We start from the raw sequence: 21,147 nt of genomic DNA, 5'->3' as shown, positions 1-21,147 counted from the left end.
TGGAACAACCGTGAGATGTTTTTGTGCATTTTTCTGTTCAACTTTACAACACAGTATAGCCTTCATGGGTTGCAGGTCCATACATGCACGCTCTCTCTCCTTTTTGTTAGATTTATCTGTTTTGTGTCAAATTGTTCAGTTAGGCGATCAGGTGATATACTGTACTTGTGCTGACTTGCATAACATGCTGGACACTGGCCAACCCCCACTTCCTCTCCTTCCCCTCACCCCGTTTCTTCACTACTCCTTTTTCTCTTCTCCCCTTCAGAGAAAAACAGGCTGTCAAAATGTTCTGTTCTTTAACCATTCTGTGGCAGGCTTCACTTTTTCAGGCAAAGGAATGAGACAGAGGTAGTCATATGATCTGCATGCAAATCAAGTGAGATATAGGGACATTTTGATTTACAAGCCTAGTGCGCACAGACATGACAAACAATTACAAAGCAAAAATGATGGTTAAAAGTTCACTGTTACTTTCCATGCTATTCTCAAGATATGTGTACTCCCCTTCTCTCTCTCTCTCTATCACACACACATGCAAGATGTGCAGTAGTGCATCTGCACAGAACCCCATCATGAACTTTGTCTTCCTTTCGGGTATACAGGAAAATAACAGTGCGAGTATAAAAGGGGGGAGCAGAGGGAGTTGTTGTTGTTCCAAAAGCTACTGCTAGACAGAGCTGAGCTGACTAAGGAGGGACATTTTAACAGAGGGTAAGTGACTGCAGAATTATTTTGTAACTTGTTGTGCATTCTGATAATACAGAGAACAGCCTACATCTCTCTCTCTTTTCTGTATATAACCTGTGATGCACGATATGAACAAATTGAGATAGTGTTTTGCAATTTTTAAAAAAAACTTTGTTTTTTGATGCTCCGTGCGGCATATATTTAATCATTTCCAGTTGGTTCACAATTAAGTGTTTCTATAGCATTAATATGCAGAGAAAGAGAGAGAACCTTCTGCATTTACCCACCCGTCTCCGAATCTTCATTTTTCTGTTGTTCATCAGTTTGCCTTTGGTTGTGCAATAGAATAAAAATAAAATAAATGAAACAACAAAATGATATCCCTATAATAAAAGGCAAGAAGTGTAAAACATCAGAAATAATTACCTTATATTCTAATCACTAATTTATTTCATATCAGCAGATAAATATATATTTTTTCAAAGTCAGTCAAAACTGGAGAAATGTAACCACTCTCAAATTCATAGACAGAGCTATGGATGCAAGAACTGACCCTCCATAATATGAAAATAATAGTTTTAACCATGTTTTGTGGCTATACAGCGTTTGTTTACATTTACTTTATTTACAAACATTGGTGTAAACATTTGGGTTCTGATGGGCTACGACAGTTGAACTAAGCTCACAAGGCATTTGGGTTCTGATGGGCTACGACAGTTGAACTAAGCTCACAAGGCATTTGGGTTCTGATGGGCTACGACAGTTGAACTAAGCTCACAAGGCATTTGGGTTCTGATGGGCTACGACAGTTGAACTAAGCTCACAAGGCATTTGGGTTCTGATGGGCTACGACAGTTGAACTAAGCTCACAAGGCATTTGGGTTCTGATGGGCTACGACAGTTGAACTAAGCTCACAAGGCATTTGGGTTCTGATGGGCTACGACAGTTGAACTAAGCTCACAAGGCATTTGGGTTCTGATGGGCTACGACAGTTGAACTAAGCTCACAAGGCATTTGGGTTCTGATGGGCTACGACAGTTGAACTAAGCTCACAAGGCATTTGGGTTCTGATGGGCTACGACAGTTGAACTAAGCTCACAAGGCATTTGGGTTCTGATGGGCTACGACAGTTGAACTAAGCTCACAAGGCATTTGGGTTCTGATGGGCTACGACAGTTGAACTAAGCTCACAAGGCATTTGGGTTCTGATGGGCTACGACAGTTGAACTAAGCTCACAAGGCATTTGTAAGGACCAGTACCAAATTATTGTGCACTCACAAATGTAAGTTGCTCTGGGTAAGAGCATCTGCTAAATTACAACAACAAAATATATATATATATATTCTTCAAGAATCAATGGGTACATATAATTAATTTATGAGTCCAAAAATGGATGCAGCAACTGCAGATTGCTCCTTTACCTACCATTGAAAAGACCTAATAAATCAGTTCCTTTCAGAGAAAGAGAAGTAATTTAGGAACATTTGGACACACCCAACGTTTGTACATAGGGAACATCCCCCTCATTCTCTGAGATTGTCAGCTTGAGCTTTCTCTTTAGTGTTGACACAGGAAAGGGACACTGTTCAAATCTTCATTGCCTGAGTTGACTCTAACCTTTGTCTTACTTCTTTCTCTCTCTCTGTCTCTCTCTTCTACTCACACACCCTCAGCAGATCGAGCCTGCTGCAAGGCACCGTGATGAAGGCGGGGCTCAGCCTGCTCCTGGCTCTCTGCCTGCTCCCTGGGGGCGGAGCAGAGGGGGAGGGGACCCACTGTAAGCCACCACCTGGTTGGAGCATTGGGGAGGTGGAGCCAATGAAGGGGGTTATGGGCCAGGTCACGGTGGTGGCCCTCCTCCAGGCCAGTTGATTGTTCTGCTTGGTGCAGGCATCCTTGTAAGTGGACCAGATAGGGCTCTGTTCCATTCCCTTAGCCACTTTCCTACCCCTAGTGGAGTGTGTGTTTTTTTTAAAGAATCTTTAAAATTGACACTTTTCCGGTTGTCAACAGCACATCTCTTTATAGAACGCCCGTTCTTTATTTTGTTATAACATTATTTATTTTGGCCATCTCTCCATATCCTCATTTTTCACTTCCTTGTTGTGTTCCTTTGAGCAGATTGGATGAGCTGCGCCTGAAGCTGGAGGGCCAGGGTCTGGACAATGTGACCTATATGGTGGTGAACCACCAGGCGGACCAGGCCCAGCACCTCCACACGTTGCTGAGCCAGAAACTGTCTGAGAACATCATATTGTACAAACAGGTGCCCAAACAGGATGACGTGTGGCAGGCCCTGGCTGGAAAGAAGGATGACTTCCTCATCTATGACAGGTCAGCTCCTTACTGCGGGCGGGCGGGCGGGCGGGTGGGCGGGCGGGCTCTGTCGGTCGGTCGGTCGGTCGGTCGGTCGGTCGGTCGGTCTGTCTCGTGTGTCTCGTGTGTCTCGTGTGTCTCGTGTGTCTCGTGTGTCGTCTGTCTCGTCTGTCTGTCTGTCTGTCTGTCTGTCTGTCTGTCTGTCTGTCTGTCTGTGTGTCGTCTGTCTCGTCTGTCTGTCTCATCTGTCTCGTCTGTCTGTCTCTTGCCTGCCTGCGCTTGGTCTGCTCAGAAATACAAAACAGTGCTCAGCATTCTGTCTGTTCCTCTCTCTCTTTCACACACAGTATCTTGTCTTATACAGTATCATATACATACCTCTTTTTCCTACAGCATGCTGCTGTGTAATCATTAAAGTATCCCTCTCTCTCACTCTCAATTAAATTCAAAGGGATTTATATGCATGGGAAACTGTATGTTTACATTGCCAAAGCAAGTGAAATACAGTGCCTTCAGAAAATGTTCATACCCCTTGACTTATTCCACATGTTGTTGTGCTACAGCCTGAATTCTAAATGTATTAAATTAATTGTTTTCTCTCACCCATCTACACGCAAAAGCCCATAACTACAAAGTGAAAACATGTTTTTAGAAATGTTTGCAAATTTATTGAATATGAAATATAAAATTCTCACCCTTGAGTCAATACTTTGTAGAAGCACCTTTGGCAGCGATTACAGCTGTGTCTTTCTGGGAAAGCCTCCAAGAGCTTTCCACACCTGGATTGTGCAACATTTGCCCATTATTCTTTTCAAATTGCTTCAAGCTTTGTCAAATTGGTTGTTGATTGTTGCTAGACAACCATTTTTAAGTCTTGCCATAGATTTTCAAGAAGATTTAAGTCAAACCGATTACTCGGCCACTCAGGAACATTCACTGTCTACTTGGTAAACAACTCCAGTCTAGATTTGGCCTTCTGTTTTAGGTTATTGTCCTGCTGAAAGGTAAATGTATCTCCTAGTGTTCTTTGGAAAGCAGACTAAACCAGGGTTTCCTCTAGGATTTTGCCTGTGCTTAGCTCCATTCCATTTATTTTTCATCCTGAAAAACTCCCCAGTCCTTAACAATTACAATAATACCCATAACATGATGCAGCACCCACTGTAATTGAAAATATGGAGAGTGGTACTCAGTTATGTATTAGATTAGTATTGTGGAGTAACTACAATGTTGTTGATCCATCCATCCATACTCTGTTACTATTTTAAAGTCACCATTGGCTTCATGGTGAAATTCCTTAGTGGTTTCCTTCCTCTCCGGCAACTGAGTTTTTGTAGTGACTGGGTGTATTGATACATCATCCAAAGTGTAATTAATAACTTCACCATGCTCAAAGGGATATTCAATGTCTTATTTTGTTTTGCATTTACCAATAGGCGCCCTTCTTTGCAAGGCATTGGAAAATCTCGCTGCTCTTTGTGGTTGAATCTGTGTTTGATATTCACTGCTCGACTGAGGGACCTTACAATTGTATATGTGGGGTACAGAGATTAGGTAGTCATTAAAAAATAATGTTAAACACTATTATTGCACACAGAGCCAGTCAATGCAATTTATTATGTGACTTGTTAACCACATTTATACTCCTGAACTTATTTAGGCTTGCCATAACAAATGGGCTGAATACTTTAACAATTTCTAAAAACATAATTCCACTTTGACATTATAGGGTAATGTGTGTAGGCCAGTGACACATTTAAATTTCATCTATTTTAAATTCAGTCTGAAACACAACAAACTGTGGAAAAAGTCAAGGGGTTTTACAAAAGTGAAATAAACAATCAGAAATGAACAGTAAACATTACACTCACAAAAGATTCAAAAGTATAGAGGCATTTCAGATGTTATATTATGGCCATATACAGTGTTGTAACACTGAAAATAGTTGACGTAAAAAGGGGAAAATACATAAACATAAATATGGGTTGTATTAACAGTAGTTTGCCCTTTTCTTGTGGCAACAGGTCACACAACTTGCTGATGTGATAGCACTCTATGGTATTTCACTTAATTTGTTTTCTAATTCTTTGTGGATCTGTGTAATCTGAGGGAAATATGTGTCTCTAATATGGCCATACATTTGGCAGGAGGTTAGGAAGTGCAGCTCAGTTTCCATCTCATTTTGTGGGCAGTGCCTGTCTTCTCTCGAGAGCCAGGTCTTCCTACGGTGGCATCTCTCAACAGCAAGGCTATGCTCACTGAGTCTGTACATAGTCAAAGCTTTCGTTAATTTTGGGTCAGTCACTCAGTTATTTTCCAACTGTGTACTCTCTGATTAGGGCCAAATAGCATTCCAGTTTGCTCAGTTTTTTAGTAAATTCTTTCCAATGTGTCAAATAATGATCTTTTAATTTTCAAATGATTTGGTTGGGTCTAATTGTGTTGCTGTCCTGGGGCTCTGTGGGGTCTGTTTGTGTTTGTGAACAGAGCCCCAGGACCAGCTTTCCTAGGGGACTCTTCTCCAGGTTCATCTCTCTGTAGGTGATGGCTTTGTTATGGAAGGTTTGGGAATTGCTTCCGTTAAGGTGGTTGTAGAATTAACAGCTAATTCCTGGATTTTGATAATTAGCGGGTATCCTCCTAATTCTGCTCTCCATGTGTTATTGGTGTTTTACATTGTACACGGAGGAGGTTTTTGTAGAATTATGCATGAAGTCTCAATTTGGTATTTGTCCAATTTTGTGAATTCTTGGTTGGTGAGCGGACACCAGAACTCACAACCATAAAGGACAATGGGTTCTATAACTGATTCAAGTATTTTTAGCCAGATTCTAACTGGAGTTTTATGATCCTTTTGATGTCATAGAATGCCCTTCTTGCCTTGTCTCTCAAATCGTTCACAGCTTTGTGGAAGTTACCTGTGGTGCTGATGTTTAGGCCAAGGTATGTATAGTTTTTTGTGTGCTCTAGGGCAACGGTGTCTAGATGGAATTTGTTTTTGTGGTCCTAGCATCTGGACCTTTTTTGGAACACCAATATTTTTGTCCTACTGAGATTCACTGTCAGGGCGCAGGTCTGTTAATGATAATCCAGAGGATTTTCCCAAGGTTGCTGTTGATGCATATGCCACGGTAGTTATTGGGGTCAAATTTGTCTCCACTTTTGTGGATTGGGGTGATCATTAGTTGGTTCCAAATATTAGGGAAGATGCCAGAGCTGAGGATCATGTTAAAGAGTTTAAGTATAGCCACTTAGAATTTGTGGTCTGCATATTTTATCATTTTATTTAGGATACCATAAACACCATAGACCTTTTTGGATTGGAGGTTTTGTATTTTGTCCTGTAGTTCATTCAATGTAATTGAAGAATCCAGTGTGTTCTGCTAGGCTGATTCTAAGATGTGTAATTGATCATGTATATGCTTTTGTCTCTCTCTCTCTCTCTCTCTCTCTCTCTCTCTCTCTCTCAGGTGTGGTCGTCTGACTCACCATATCTTCCTCCCCTTTTCCATCCTGGGTACTCCCTACGTAGAGAACGCCATTAAGGAGACCTACTGCCAACGCATCTGTGGGGACTGCACGTATGAGGTACACACTCTCACACACAATCGGTATGTCTGTGTTTGTATGTGGGAATTAGTTCTATGACAAACCATCCAACACCCATCCTCCTCTCTCACACACAGAGCACAGAGATCCCAGCAGAGTGCAACAGGATGGTAGAGGTAAAGCCTGAGGGAGAAGAGAAGCCAGTCACTGGAGGGGATACACCTCACGGTGGACGCGGCCATCATCACCATGGCAATGGGCACGGTCACCATGGCAAAAGCCATGGTCACGGTCACCATGGCGAGAGTGAGGTGGGGCGCGATCACGGTCGTGGCCATGGGGTGGAGCAGCAGCAACACCAACATGGTGCTGAGGGGCTCCACCATGGCCAGGCCCATGGCCAATTGCACGTTGGTCAGGAGCATATGGGTCAGCAGCCCAAGGAGGCGCAGGAAGGGCATACTATGCAGAGGCCCTGAGTGAAGGGGAGGGCCAGGTGAAAGGCGGAGCTCAGTTGACATTTGAAGGAGGGGTCTGATATAAGTCCCTCCTCCAAGGTCAGCTGATGCTGACACTGACGGGGGCTGTTTGGCAATGGGGTGAGCAACGAGCCAATTGGGCTCTGACACTGTGATGAGGCGCTGCCCGCCTCCTGACAGTGACAGGGACTGATGGGCGACTCCACCAATCACATCAGGGAGACCTGACAGTGACGCTCGCCCCCCGCTGACTGACAGCAGCCTCCGCCAGTGATGTCAGCCTGATCCCCGGGTGTTGAAACCTGAGGCTGAGAGCAGCTGTAAGCAGGGCCATGGCTCTGTGAAAGTTACCTTGCTTATAGGCCTCATATTAACATCTGTGAGACCAACACCGGGGCAAAGCGCTCATACCATCTTACCAACTAGTATTGCTCCGGTACTGTAAAGCCACACTTGATAGAGAGGGATGGAGGAATACATTGGGTCTGGTAGAAGAATGCTAAGCCAAAACCTATTACGATATGGGGAACAGGATGGTATTTGAGATGTACCCAAAGAGATAGTATGACATCAAGGAAGGTAGCCTCCACCCTCTCTCTCTCTATCAGTGCGTTGGTGTCACCCTCCCGGTAGTGTATGGGGTGACTATGTTGACGTTTCTCCCCCTCCGTTTTGCTCCCTCCATCCAAAATGAAGGCAGGCACAGAAACTACGCTTTAGTGGTGTCTGTCTGATGTCCGGCTGGGGAGAGGGGAGGGAGAGGGCCATACAATATGACCACCCCCTAAAGTTCAAAGTTCACAATATCGAGAGCTTTGGAAGGAGTATGAAGGAGTAGCGGCCAATGTTGAAATAAACTGACATCATGGCCAGAAATGAAAGATTTGAACCAAAGTTAGACATTGTTCTATTCAGCGTTAGTTAGACATTGTTATATTCAGCGTTAGCAAAACCAATTTGGTTAAAATACATTATTGATAGAGTAAGATTTTTCTATTATGACCCCATCAACCTTTTCAACTTTTTCTTCAACTAAAACTCTAATGTCACTCCTTTCAAGCAACCACATTTATTTTTACCTTTGAATTAACGCTGTTTATTAAAGCAGTAGTATGTTTTGTAGACAAAATTCAATATTCACAGTTGTAATAATGTGTGTTTAGTTTTCCATTTTTCTGTCACTGTTATTGCTGTTGGCAATATTACACACATATCTATAATGCACTGTTTGTGAACTAACAAAACAAAGTGACCACTTTTCAACTAACAAAACCAGCTGGAATGAAGGTGGGTAGAGAGAAATATTGAATATGCTGTACTTAATGAAGGTCTCTGGGGAAGACTACGGTCACCTAGAACACCCTATGCTTTGTACAGAGCAAATTCTTTCTGACTGTGGAGTGTAGGTGGTGGAACATGTAAGAAAATATCAATAAAGAATGGTTGATGCACTCATATTGCACTATGTGGTTTCTCTCTCTCTCTCTATATATATATATATATATATATATATATATATATATATATCTTCACTCTGTCTATTTCTCTCTCTCTCTATATATATATATATATATATATACATATATCTTCTCTCTCTCTACTCTCTATCTATTTTTCTCTCTCTATATATACATTTTTCTTTCTTTCATCACATTCCCAGTGGGTCAGAAGTTTACATACACTCAATTAGTATTTGGTAGCATTGCCTTTAAATTGTTTAACTTGGGTTAAACATTTCGGGTAGCCTTCCACAAGCTTCCCAAAATAAGTTGGGTGAATTTTGGCCCATTCCTCCTGACAGAGCTGGTGTAATTGAGTCAGGTTTGTAGGCCTCCTTGTTCGCACACGCTTTTTCAGTTCTGCCCACACATTTTCTATAGGATTGAGGTCAGGGCTTTCAAATCAAAGTTTATTTGTCACGTGCGCTGAATACAACAGGCTCTAACCAATAGTGCAAAAAAAGGTATTAGGTGAACAATAGGTAGGTAAAGAAATAAAACAACAGTAAAAAGACAGGCTATATTCAGTAGTGAGGCTATAGAAGTAGCGAGGCTACGTACAGACACCGGTTAGTCAGGCTGATTGAGGTAGTATGTACATGTAGATATGGTTAAAGTGACTATGCATATATGATGAACAGAGAGTAGCAGTAGCGTAAAAGAGGGGTTGGCGGATGGTGGGTGGTGGGACACAATGTAGATAGACCCGTTAGCCAATGTGCGGGAGCACTGGTTGGTAGGCCCAATTGAGGTAGTATGTACATGAATGTATAGTTAAAGTGACTATGCATATATGATAAACAGAGAGTACCAGCAGCGTAAAAAGAGGGGTTTCGGGGGTGGGGGGGGGGGGGGGGGGGGGGCACACAATGCAAATAGTCCAGGTAGCCATTTGATTACCTGTTCAGGAGTCTTATGGCTTGGGGGTAAAAACTGTTGAGAAGCATTTTTGTCCTAGACTTGGCACTTGCCATGCGGTAGTAGAGAGAACAGTCTATGACTGGGGTGGCTGGGGTCTTAGACAATTTTTAGGGCCTTCCTCTGATACCGCATGGTGTAGAGGTCCTGGATGGCAGGCATCTTAGCCCCAGTGATGTACTGAAAACCTGCTCCAGAGTGCTCAAGACCTCAGACTGGGGCGAAGGTTCACCTTCCAACAGGACAACGACCCTAAGCACACAGTCAAGACAAGGCAGGAGTGGCTTTGGGACAAGTCTCTGAATGTCCTTGAGTGGCCCAGCCAGAGCCTGGACTTGAACCCGATCAGAATCTCTGGAGAGACTTGATATTAGCTCTGCAGTGACGCTCCCCATCCAACCTGACAGAGCTTGAGAGGATCTGCAGAGAAGAATGGGAGTAACTCCTCAAATACAGGTGTGCCAAGTAGAAAGAGGAGGAAGGGAAGCGCTACTAAGGTACACTATAGTATATTTTGGTAGATAGAAGGTGCTCTTTGGTAAAAGGTGTAAATTGGTCATCAAAAAGAAAGGAGGACCAAGGCACTCTTCATATAATTAATTAAAATGCCTTTATTAGTATGGCATGTTCAATAGAAACAAAGTTGTTTAAAAACCGACGCGTTTCGGCTGCATGGCCTTCGTCAGGGAGTACAGAAAAAGGAGAATACAATGTCCTCTTTTGAAAGGCTTTTCCAATTAGCCCTAATTAGAAGAGGGAGTGTTTACCAAATTGGACACACCTAGTAAGCAATAATATACACATGAAAAGGTGAAATACTGTAGCTATGTTATCATGAGCATACAACTCCAAGCTAGAAGCATCAGAACACCCAGAGAGGCAGTTCCAACCCTAGCCATGACTGGGAGAAGTGTCCAGAACAAGAAAGCAATATATTCCACAGTACACCAGACCACAGCAAAACATGAACAACATTCCAAACATAGCTGAGGGCAATTGAGCAAAATGTCCACTAGATGACAGCAAATGGACCCATCACGACCCTACAGGAAGGGTGAGAAATCCATATCTTCATTTAAACCAGGGTACTTAGTGGCCTGTAGTTTGTAAATCCAAAAACTTTCCCTTTGGTTTAACTGTTTAAGACAGTCCCCTTTTCTAATAGAGGCCGGAACATGATCAATACCCATAGCTTGTAGGGAGGCAGGGTTACCATGGTGTAAGGACTTGTAGTGCCTTGCCATGGGGCCACAGGTGTGCCAAGCTTGCAGCATCATACCCAAGAAGACTCAATGCTGTGATCGCTGGTAAAGGTGCTTCAACAAAGTACGGAGTAAAGGGTCTGAATACTTATGTAAAAAATTGTATTTGTATAATTTTGCAAACAATTCTAAAAACCTGTTTTTGCTTGTCATTATGGGGTATTGTGTGTAGCTTGATGAGGGAAAAAAACGATTGAATCCATTTTAGAATAAGGCTGTAACGTAATGAAATGTGGAAAGAGTGAAGGGGTCTGAATACTTACCGAATCTTTAAAACTTGATTGCTGATAAACAAAACATTTAGGGACTATATCAACTATGGACTACTGAAATAAAATACAAGATAACATTTTCCTTTAAGTGTGTTAAGGGGTGTTGGCCGCGCCCAATAATTGGCAACACCTACTAATTGGCCACATCGATCTTAATGAGTGCTTGTTTCCTTTGAAACGGAGTCTGTTAAAATAGACTAAAATGAACAGTTTTGTATGAGTAAAAACATGGCATGCTAGCTCCATCCTGGTGACAGATAATGGACTAATTACATGGATAAAGATCAGAAGATTATAGGTCATGCTCTCACTGATGCTGTGTCACAAAAAAAAGAAATGTGTTTGTATGATAAATGCCTAAGGAAATTAATTTCCATGTGTCCTAACTGTGCTTGGAGTTTAAAAAAGTTAACCCAAAATAAGATAGCATTGTTATTAAAAGTTTTATTAAAACATTCAGTGAAAGTTAAAGTTTTAAGTAAGTTATTTAAAAACCTCTCAATAACCTTTAACTTCCATTCTTAAAGCGTTAATAAAACCTCCCATGGAAACGTTCAAGAGTAAAACATTCTCAGAACCTCCCTACAACCTAAAAATCAACATGCCCAGAAAAGGTGAAATTTTCACTTCTGTTCTCAGAACGTTTAAAAAACATTTTGTTTTACCGGTCAGGAAACGTATGGCTTCGCTCCCACAACCAATGTGAAACCAAAAACATACAGTACCAGTCAAACGTTTGGACACACCTACTCATTCAAGGGTTTTTCTTTATTTCTACATTGTGAAGCTGGTTGAGAGAATGCCAAGAGTGTACAAAGCTGTCGTCAAAGTAAAGGGTGGCTAATTTGAAGAATCTCAAATATAAAATCTATTTAGATTTGTTTAACACTTTTTTGGTTGCTACATGATTCCATGTGTGTTATTTCATAGTTTGATGTCTTCAATATTATTCTACTTCTAATAAACCAAATGTGCTAGCTGGGAAGTAATTTGAGAAGCCCTTCAGAGTGTTTTGACTGTCAAAGGAATTTGGCACGTCACCTACTGTACAAGTGTCTAGTTCTTTAACACCTGACTCACATGTTAGTCAAGTAGTGGAAGTCATATTACTACAAACATGTATCACGGTAATAATCATGTACAACTTTTTACAACTATTCAAACAAAACAGTAAACAGTAAAGCACTCCCAGAAACATTTTTTTTGTTGCCTGCAATTCAGAACCATTAACACCAGATGGCAAAGGAGATACGTTAAAGGTCCCAGAGCTCTCCCTTGCACAGGCCATCCTGCTCATTGCCAGAGCGTGTCTCTTTGTGTAAGCAGCCTGTAGACTAGTTATACCAGAAAACTGGGCAGTGTTCCTTTTCCTTTGCACAGACGACTGGGTTCACAAATTACATTCCTGGGAGGAACATTGCTTTCAAAGTGAGTCAACTCCGTCTGTCTCTACATAGTACAGGCCTAGCCATAATACTGCTGCAGTAGGCTAATAATCATTTAATTAATAAAAGTGATGTTCCTACTCTAATTATTTGTATAAAGAAACCCACTTTTCAAATATTTTTGCTGAGCTGAGCTTTCCTCATGTAAGACATTGGCCCTTCAATGTCATCCTCACTGAATTCTCATAGTTAACAAACCACACATCAATCAAAGCAGACTTTTCAACTGTGACCAGGAGGTTACCTTTGTGTGACCAGTGTGACCAGGAGGTTACCTTTGTGTGACCAGTGTGACCAGGAGGTTACCTTCGTGTGATCAGTGTGACCAACTGCAAACAGTGTTCTTTCTCTTTCTTTCCTCAAGTTAACACGGCAGCATGTATTACAATGCCTTACCTCTGAGGCCTAAACTGGGATTCTACACAGCACATAGTGTATAAAACATCCGGAACACCTTCCTAATATTGACCTGCATCCCCTTTTGCAATCAGAACAGCCTCAGTTCATCTGAGCATTGACTCTACAAGGTGTTGACTCCAAAGCTTCTGACAGTTCTGTCAAGTTGGCTGGTAGTGGATCTCTACTCTGAATAGCTTGTTCCATCTCATCCCACAGATGCTCAATTGGATTGAGATCTGGTGACTGGGCAGGCCACTGCAGTAAGCTGAATTCAATATCATGTTTGTGGAACCATTCCTGGACAATCCTAGCCTTGTGGCATGGGACATTATTCTGCTGAAAAAATGTGGAGATGGATACACTGCTGTCATGGAGGGATGCACCTGATTGGCGATGATGTTCAGACATCATGTGGCATTCAAACGTTGCTCCACTTTTATCAAGGGGCCCAATGTGTGCCATGAAAACACACCCCACACCATCACCCTGCAATGTTGACACCCGGCATGATGGCTGCATGTCCTCATATGGTTCTCCATACCCTAGTCCTCCCATCAGCGTGAAACAGCAAGAACCGGGATTCATCAGACCAGGCAATGTTTTTCCAATTGTCCAGTGTTTTCGTTCCTTAGCCCACTGCAACCCCAGTGTCTTGTTTTTTGTCAGAAAGAAGTGGAACTCCGTAAAGTCGTCGGCTATCAAACCCCATTCGTGTCAAAGTACGACGAGTTGTTTATCCTTGTTTGCGTCTTTGGGCACCAATGTTGTCCTGGACTGTCAGTTGACTAACTGTAGCCCGTCTGTTGCTCTGCACAATTCGTGTCAGCCTCCTTTGTCCTCTTTCGTCAATGACACATTTTCGACCACTGGCATGCCATTGGCAGGATGACCTTTGGGTGGTGGACCATTCTTGATACACATGGGAAACTGTTGAGCGTGAAAAAACGAGCAGTGTTGCAGTTCCTGACACACTCAAAACGGTGTGCCTGGCACCGACTACCATACCCCGTTCAAAGGCACTTAAATCTTGTCTTGCCCATTTACCATCTGAATGGCACACACATGCAATCAATGTTTCAATTGTCTCAAGGCTTAAAAATCCTTCTTAAACCTGTCTACTCCCCTTCATCTACACTGATTGAAGTGGGTTTAACAGGTGACATCAATAAGGGATCATAGATTTCACCTGGTCAGTCTGTCATTGAAAGAGCAGGTGTTCCTAATGTTTGTACACTCAGTGTACTTAGGAGTTTATGTAATGGGGTCAAGGCATCCTCTTCCACCTTTAAAAAGCATATTCCAGAAGCGTCTCTGCACAGCAACTCCTCACTGTAATGGAGCTGAATAACCATTGAGACTGCTCCTCTAAGAAGGTCAACAAGCAAGCAGAGGCAATAAACGAGTGCTGTGTGGGCAGATAGCGTGGGCGTAATAGGCCTGAAGATGCAATACAGGGGGAGCAGTGACTTATGGGTAATTACCTGCAATGTCCTGGGACGCAGACCTGTGAGTGGCTGGCTCTCTGATCCAATCAGCCCCACACTGAGCAGCTGGGTACACAGGCTCTGTCTAATTGGCCAATCTGTTGTCCTCTCGACACAGGGCTGCTTCCAGGATGCTTCCTGATCCACTTAGCGCCGGAGAGACCCACACAGATGCATGGACAAACGCGCGAGCACGCACACACTCTTTATTCCTTGCTGTGTAGAGCATTTACTGAATCAACACCCTCCACTGTCACAGCACATTGTGAACTCATCCTGAGTGACCTAAAATGTGGAATATCACGCTCCTATTTCATCTGCATCAGAAGGTTTAATGGCCCATGCATTCTGGCCTTTAAATCAGAGTATCTACACTCAGGCATGACCTTCTTAAGTAGTGTGAGAAATCAACAACAATGTACAAATACCTAACCGACAAAGATATGTATTTATTGTGCATCTTTTTGAAAGATTTTGAACAGAAAACAGGAAAGAAAACAATGCAGCAGAACTTCAGAAACCCGTGGAACGTCGAGGCCCTCGAACCAGACCCTGTCACATTTTGTCAAGCAGGGTGTATAGCCAATCAACTCCAAAATAAATCCCAGAACTCAACACTTTCAGCCTAAAAATAACAAACAAACAAACATAACCTGAGCCTGTAGCGTCGATGCTCTGGTCTGCTGATGCAAACGTTTCATGTCGATTTAAAAACCACTATAACTCATAGTAGTACCCTCCTGCTCATCTCACTCTTAATTGTCAACATATGAAACACTTACGATAACCCTTTGACACAGATGACATGGGATTGTACAAAAACAATATAGAGTTTAGTTACAGTACGATCAGACTAAGATATTGGCTTATATCTTGAAATAATACTTGTGCTACCATATCTATACTGTATCACCATATACAAAATACTCTGTAGGAAAGCTTCTTATTGGCTGATGGATCAAAACACACATTATCTTAGCTTTGTAGTGAATATGAAGGCAATATTTTAAACAATGTCATTGAAGCTTATTGATAGGTGTCTCCATCTTCAATTCTTATACAATTTTAAAACAGACTTTGCTATGCATTCATGATAGATAATTCACAGACTTGACTTAGTCTGAAATACAAAATATAACAGCCTAATTCATACAGTGTCTAATATTCCAAAGCACAAATAATTGAGCTAATATTGACACATTAGTATTCAATTTAACATAAGGTACATTGGCAAAATTACTGACACAAATGTTAAACAAATATCTGGTAACCTTGAATGGTAACACTTTACTTGACACCCAGAGTCATAACATGTTATGAGAGTCATAACCATGTCATAATGTCATAACCTGTTATATGGTCATAACGCTGTCATGACACATATATTTAGACCCATTGTGACATATATTGCGTTATTTTATGGCTGGTTATGACACCTACATAAGAATGTCAAAACCCACAAGGCAAAACATTCCATTTCACCATAGCCTACGAGTCCACAGTATTACCTACCCCCAATGCAGGAGGCGAACAAGACACTCAAGTACGAGGCTTATATGATGATGATGGTGATAATGCTTCTTGACAGTGTCATAAAGTGTACTTTCTTAGACCAAGTAAAGTGACACAGGATGGTCATAATGCTTCATGACAGTGTCAAAAAGTGTATTTTCTACAAGTTAATTAAAATATGATGAAAAAAACATTACTGTAAAAAATTCATTGCAACAACAAAAAAGGATTTAAGAAACAAACTTTCAAAGAAAGGAAACTATTTGGCAGGAAAAAACTCATTTGAATAAATGTGGGTTTTGACACTTATGTAGGAGTCATAACCAGCCACAAAATAATGCAATATGTCACAACAGGTGTAAATATATGGGTCATGACAGTGATATGACCATATTATGACAGGTTATGACAGACTCTGGGTGTAAGGTAAAGTGTTATACCTTGGGTATAGCAACCTTGGATGCTACAAACCACGTGCATGTCGCATAGTACATTCCACTATACAAACATTTACCAATGTCCAACAGACTAAACCTTAGCAGTACTTATCTAAATAATCTGATAGAGCTTTCCTTATAGTGTACATACACATAGGCACCTCTGGCTTATTCAGTTAATTGCAAAGTTTTAGAATGTTGCATATAGAAATGCAATGAATAGAGCTGACTCCAATGCTTTCATATTCTACTACACAACATAGAACCATGTCTGTTCCAAGATAATGCATTTCTATTTCAACCTTCTATGAAGTTACATCCGCCTGTGGCAAGGCTGAATGCAGACAGGAAACGTACCAAGCAGCAATATTTCTGACTAGTAACAAGACAAAATACAACATACATAATACAGTAGTTGTTACAGCACTAGTAGATATATTAAGACATTTATTTTTCAATGTTTACATGCTGGTAGCAGAAAGAGAGAAAGCGAGAGAAAGAGAGAGAGCGAGAGAAAGAGAGAGAGAGAAAGAGCGAGAGAAAGAGAGAATAAGCATGACAGAGAATGGCACATTTGCACAGGTTGTGAACGATATCATGTGTCTAAAAACAGTTATCATTCATTAATTGTTAAATAGATTAATCCACAAGTGAACATTCTTGCTGTGCCGGCATAATATATGTTATCATATTTACCTCAGAAACCTGGTCTTAAGGTTTGATTGGCAAGGGCTGTGTATCACAGCCTCGATCTAAAATAGCTTATTCTATGCTGTTGTATTTCTGAAAAAGCCATGCAAATCGTCAAGTCCAAGAGTTCCTGTAGTGAACAACACAAAATAATCACAGATTTCCTGCACTTATAGAGAGGCTTTTAGTCCGTATGATGCAGTTTGTACAGGCTGAATGGATCCCAGATATACACAGAAACTTTGCAAATCCAATCAGTTTTCCACATTGACTCAACGTAATCACATTGAATTTGTTTGTTGAAATGACGTGGAAACAATGTTGATGCAACCAGTTTTGGTTCAGTGGGACAGCTCCTCACATATCCTCTGGAGCTGATGGTTCTCTTGTGGATGAAGATAATCTTTCTGATGATGATAATAATTCATTTGTAGTGTGCATTTTCCACGCTCAATGCGCATAAGGTAGAAAACAAAAACAAAAAACGTTTAAAACAGCATGAGGTATAAACAACGATCACAATATATGGAAACATGACATACTAATGCAAAATACAGACTTTAAGCAAATGAAGTGATGATACATCTACACTGAGTTTACCAAACATTAGGAACACCTTCATAATATTGAGTTGCATCCCCCCTCTCCTTTTACCCTCAGAACAGCCTCAATTTGTCGGGGCATGGACTCTACAGGGTGTCAAAAGCATTCCAGCATGGGATGCTGGCCCATGTTGACTCCAATGCTTCCCACAGTTGTGTCAAGTTGGCTGGATGTCCTTTGGGTGGTGGACCATTGTTGATACACACGGGAAACTGTTGAGGGTGAAAAACCCAGCAGCGTTGCAGCTCTTGACACAAACCGGTGCGCCAGGCACCTACTACCATACCCCGTTCAAAGGCACCTAAATCTTTTGTCTTGCCCATTCACCCTCTGAATGGCACACATACACAATCCATGTCTGAATTGTCTCAAGGCTTACGAATCCTTCTTTAACCTGTTAACTCCCTTTCATCTACACTGATTGAAGTGGATGTAACAAGTGACATCATTAAGGGATCATAGCGTTCACCTGGAATTACTAATGCAGATTAATCAAATATGATAATGTGTTCTTTGTTTTAATGTTACATTTCCCGTTCACTGCCAGTTGTTGCCCTTTACGACAGTGTGTGTGTGTATGTCAGCTCAAAACAAGAGTGGATACTATCCTTTCCCCTTCTGTGTGTGTGCGTGCCTGGGTATGTTTGTAAGGTTGTGGGCGTATAGAAAGCTCTGAGCTTCTAAGTACATATTTCACTACATCAAAAGGAGCTAATTTTACTATCATTACAAAGTGCAAGCGAGAGCACATTAACATTGGCATTACATTTAGAAACAATAGAAACAGAGAAACAGAAAAATATTATAACTACCCCTTTTCACATTCCAGTCATAGAGTAGTACCACAGTATGAGTCATAATACCCATAACACCTAGTGGTCAAACAGGGAAATGATTCCAATCGTTTTCCCACCATAAATCTTTCCCTTAGGGGATTTTAGAAATAGGTCAACTAAGGGCTGTGTTTGATACGGTTTGATAACTGTGTAAATCTCTCACGGACAAGGTGTCTTATCAATATATTTGCCTGTATTTACCCGCACAAAAATGAAATGCTAATTCATGCTAATGTCACTATCATAAAGAACTACAAATGCCATGATGATCTGGACTAGACTGCCAAATCGAGGCAAAGGTGAGAATCTCTGGATGAACTATTGTTAGCTAAATGTAGTAATGAATAAATTGGCAACATTTATTTAAACAGAGAATTCTATGAACTGTCTTGTGCAAATTTTTAATTGACACAATATCTGTTATTAAGGTGTCAGCTAGAGATGACGTGCAGGAGCTTGCAGGGATTTTTAGTTTTGCATGTCTACTTTGACACTAATTTAAAAATGTAGATTCTGAGCGTAAATAGATCTGAATATATTGATAAAGTCACCTTGTCCGTGAGAGATTTACATGGTTATCAAAACGTCACGCCAGGGAAAGCCTACATGAAACACAACCCTTATTTTAAGTCTTTCTAAAATCCCCTATGGTGGAAAATGAATGATTGGAACCATTTCCCTGTTTGTCCGCTAGGTTTTATGGTTATTATGACACCTCCACTGTGGAGCTCTATTGTCCCTGCAATTACAATTAATGCAAAGTAAGAAAGTAGAACATATAAAAGCAGTCTTTCCTATATTGTGAGAATTAAGTCTATGCTGTAAGTGAAATCTGCTTGGTGTTACAGGTTTTCTTGTTCTCTGTTTATTATAGTGACCGGTGTCTGAGTTGTCACAGTGAGTGCAGACAGGTTGTCTAATGGCCGTGTTAAAAACTTACCTCAGTCTGGTAATAATTAGACGACTCTGCCGCAAAAAGGATGAAAGAGAAATATAGGCATAAAAATAGGCCATTAAGCAAAATAATGAGAGCGCGAAATGAACGACAGTAGTTACTAATAGTCACTGCTCGCTATAGCGCTAAGTTTGATAAACAGCACACTCAAGTGTTCTGTCAATTAATGAGGCCATAACGATGATGTTAAAGTTGGTGTGTTTGTATAAATGGCAAGTAGATGTGCTTGTTATTCTCCCAGACATTTTGTTATTGGATCCATCTACAGTCAAATTAAGACTTAAACCAACAAGCTAGAGTATTAAATATGTATATGTTAAACGTACATATATATATATACATTAAGGTGGGACTATGTGTGTCTGCAAGGCAAATGTTTACATTGCACCTCATCAGTCAAACAACAGATACATTGAAGTATCAGGTAACATAGAACTAGAACCATGTCTGAGCTTGTCTGTCTGCGTATGCATGGTGCATAAGTGTATCTGTGTGTATGTTAGAGAACCGTGCATTTCAAGGTTTCAGACTGTGGGTTTTTCGGTGTCTCAGTCTCAGTCAGAAAGAACACAGTAAGATTTGTTCACGTATTACTTTAAGCTCTATCAAACCAGAAAGGCCAATTTTACAGAAGCTCTTTCCTCAAGTTCCAGTCACTCATAAAAGCCAAACACAACAACTAAACATTTCTCTTTCTCAGCTTCCCTTCAAGCAAACTCTCAAACAAACGACCATGCTTGTTGTCGAGTCTGTCCTGTGACATATTTGGCTTCCAGCATTGATCAAGTAGAACAAGGCTGTCTGTAATGATTATTGACTTCATGACAAGTGGCCTCCAACCTCTACGCCCCAAGGCCTCCTGGGCGGTGTAGTTTTTCTTAAGGCGAGAGGTTGCCCAACAGGTCCGGGGTGAGGTACCCTATGGGCATGACGGGCAGGGGCTTGGAGGGGGGTTGTGGGGAACAGGTAGGGGACCTCTGGGGGGACGGGGGGTTGAGGAGAAGGCTGTGCTGGAAATCAACATCCTGAACCACAGTGTAGTCCGAAACAGGGGGGAGGAACTGAGCAGGGGGGGAGTCAGGAAGGATGTAAGGGGACTGGTAGTCCCCTAGGGGGGTGGTAGCAGGAAGATAGGCCTCCTGGTGGGGCTTGCTCTCGGCGGAAGGTGGGGGGAAGGTGTGGTAGACCTCCCCAGGTGAGGAGGGGTCAGGGGTGCTCATCTGCCGGCCACTGCTCTCTGTCGTGTAGCCCCCTGTCTCAGGAACAACCACCAGCAGCTGAAACTTCAGCTTGTTCGTTCTCCTCTCCTCCTCTTCCTCACTCTCCTCCTCTCCTCCCTCAATTTTTCCCTTCTTATCCTTCTCTGTTGTTGGAGTGTTCTCCGGGGCTCTGACCTGCTGGCCTGGCGAGAGCACCACCCCTCCGGTGGGCGTCACATCGCTGACCTGGGCATAGAAGTCCATGTTTACCCAGCTCTGAGGGCCTCCCAGCTGGGTCTGGACCAGGTGCCTCTCCCCTCCCCCTGGAGGTAAGCCTGGAGCCTGGAGCCGGGGGCATGGGACCTCCAGCACTTCTAGGGACGGGGTGCTTGAGTGGCTCCAGTTCCCCAAGCATGGCTCAACTTTGTCGGGTTGGCAGGACAGGAGGGCAGCCATTAACATCAGGGTCTCCTGGTCAGGCAGCTCTGGATCATAGGAGCTGGCCCGGCCAGAGTCATCATCAGGGATACTGAGAGAGGGAGGGAGAGAGAAAGAGAGAGGGGGACAGAGGGAGGGAAAGAGAGAGGGACAGAGGGAGGG

General features: G+C 42.0%; 1 protein-coding gene and 1 pseudogene across 1 annotated transcript in view; one reads left to right on the top strand and one right to left on the bottom strand.

Moving 5' to 3' along the window:
• The first annotated feature begins 261 nt into the window (after positions 1-261).
• On the top strand, positions 262-8,491 carry LOC139545062 (selenoprotein Pa-like; annotated as a pseudogene).
• Positions 8,492-14,744: 6,253 nt separating this feature from the next.
• The window catches only part of LOC139545061 (growth hormone receptor-like), an 82,929-nt gene continuing 76,526 nt past the window's right edge, over positions 14,745-21,147 (bottom strand). Inside the window, exon 10 of the mRNA XM_071352437.1 lies at positions 14,745-21,076. Coding sequence (XP_071208538.1) covers positions 20,227-21,076 — 850 coding nt within the window. The 3' untranslated portion in view covers positions 14,745-20,226. The remainder of the gene's footprint in view (positions 21,077-21,147) is intronic.

The sequence above is a fragment of the Salvelinus alpinus genome, chromosome 19, assembly GCF_045679555.1.
Source record: "Salvelinus alpinus chromosome 19, SLU_Salpinus.1, whole genome shotgun sequence".
Lineage (NCBI taxonomy): Eukaryota > Metazoa > Chordata > Actinopteri > Salmoniformes > Salmonidae > Salvelinus > Salvelinus alpinus.
The sequence above is the reverse complement of the archived record's forward strand: the minus strand, read 5'-3'. Positions and strand labels throughout refer to the sequence as shown.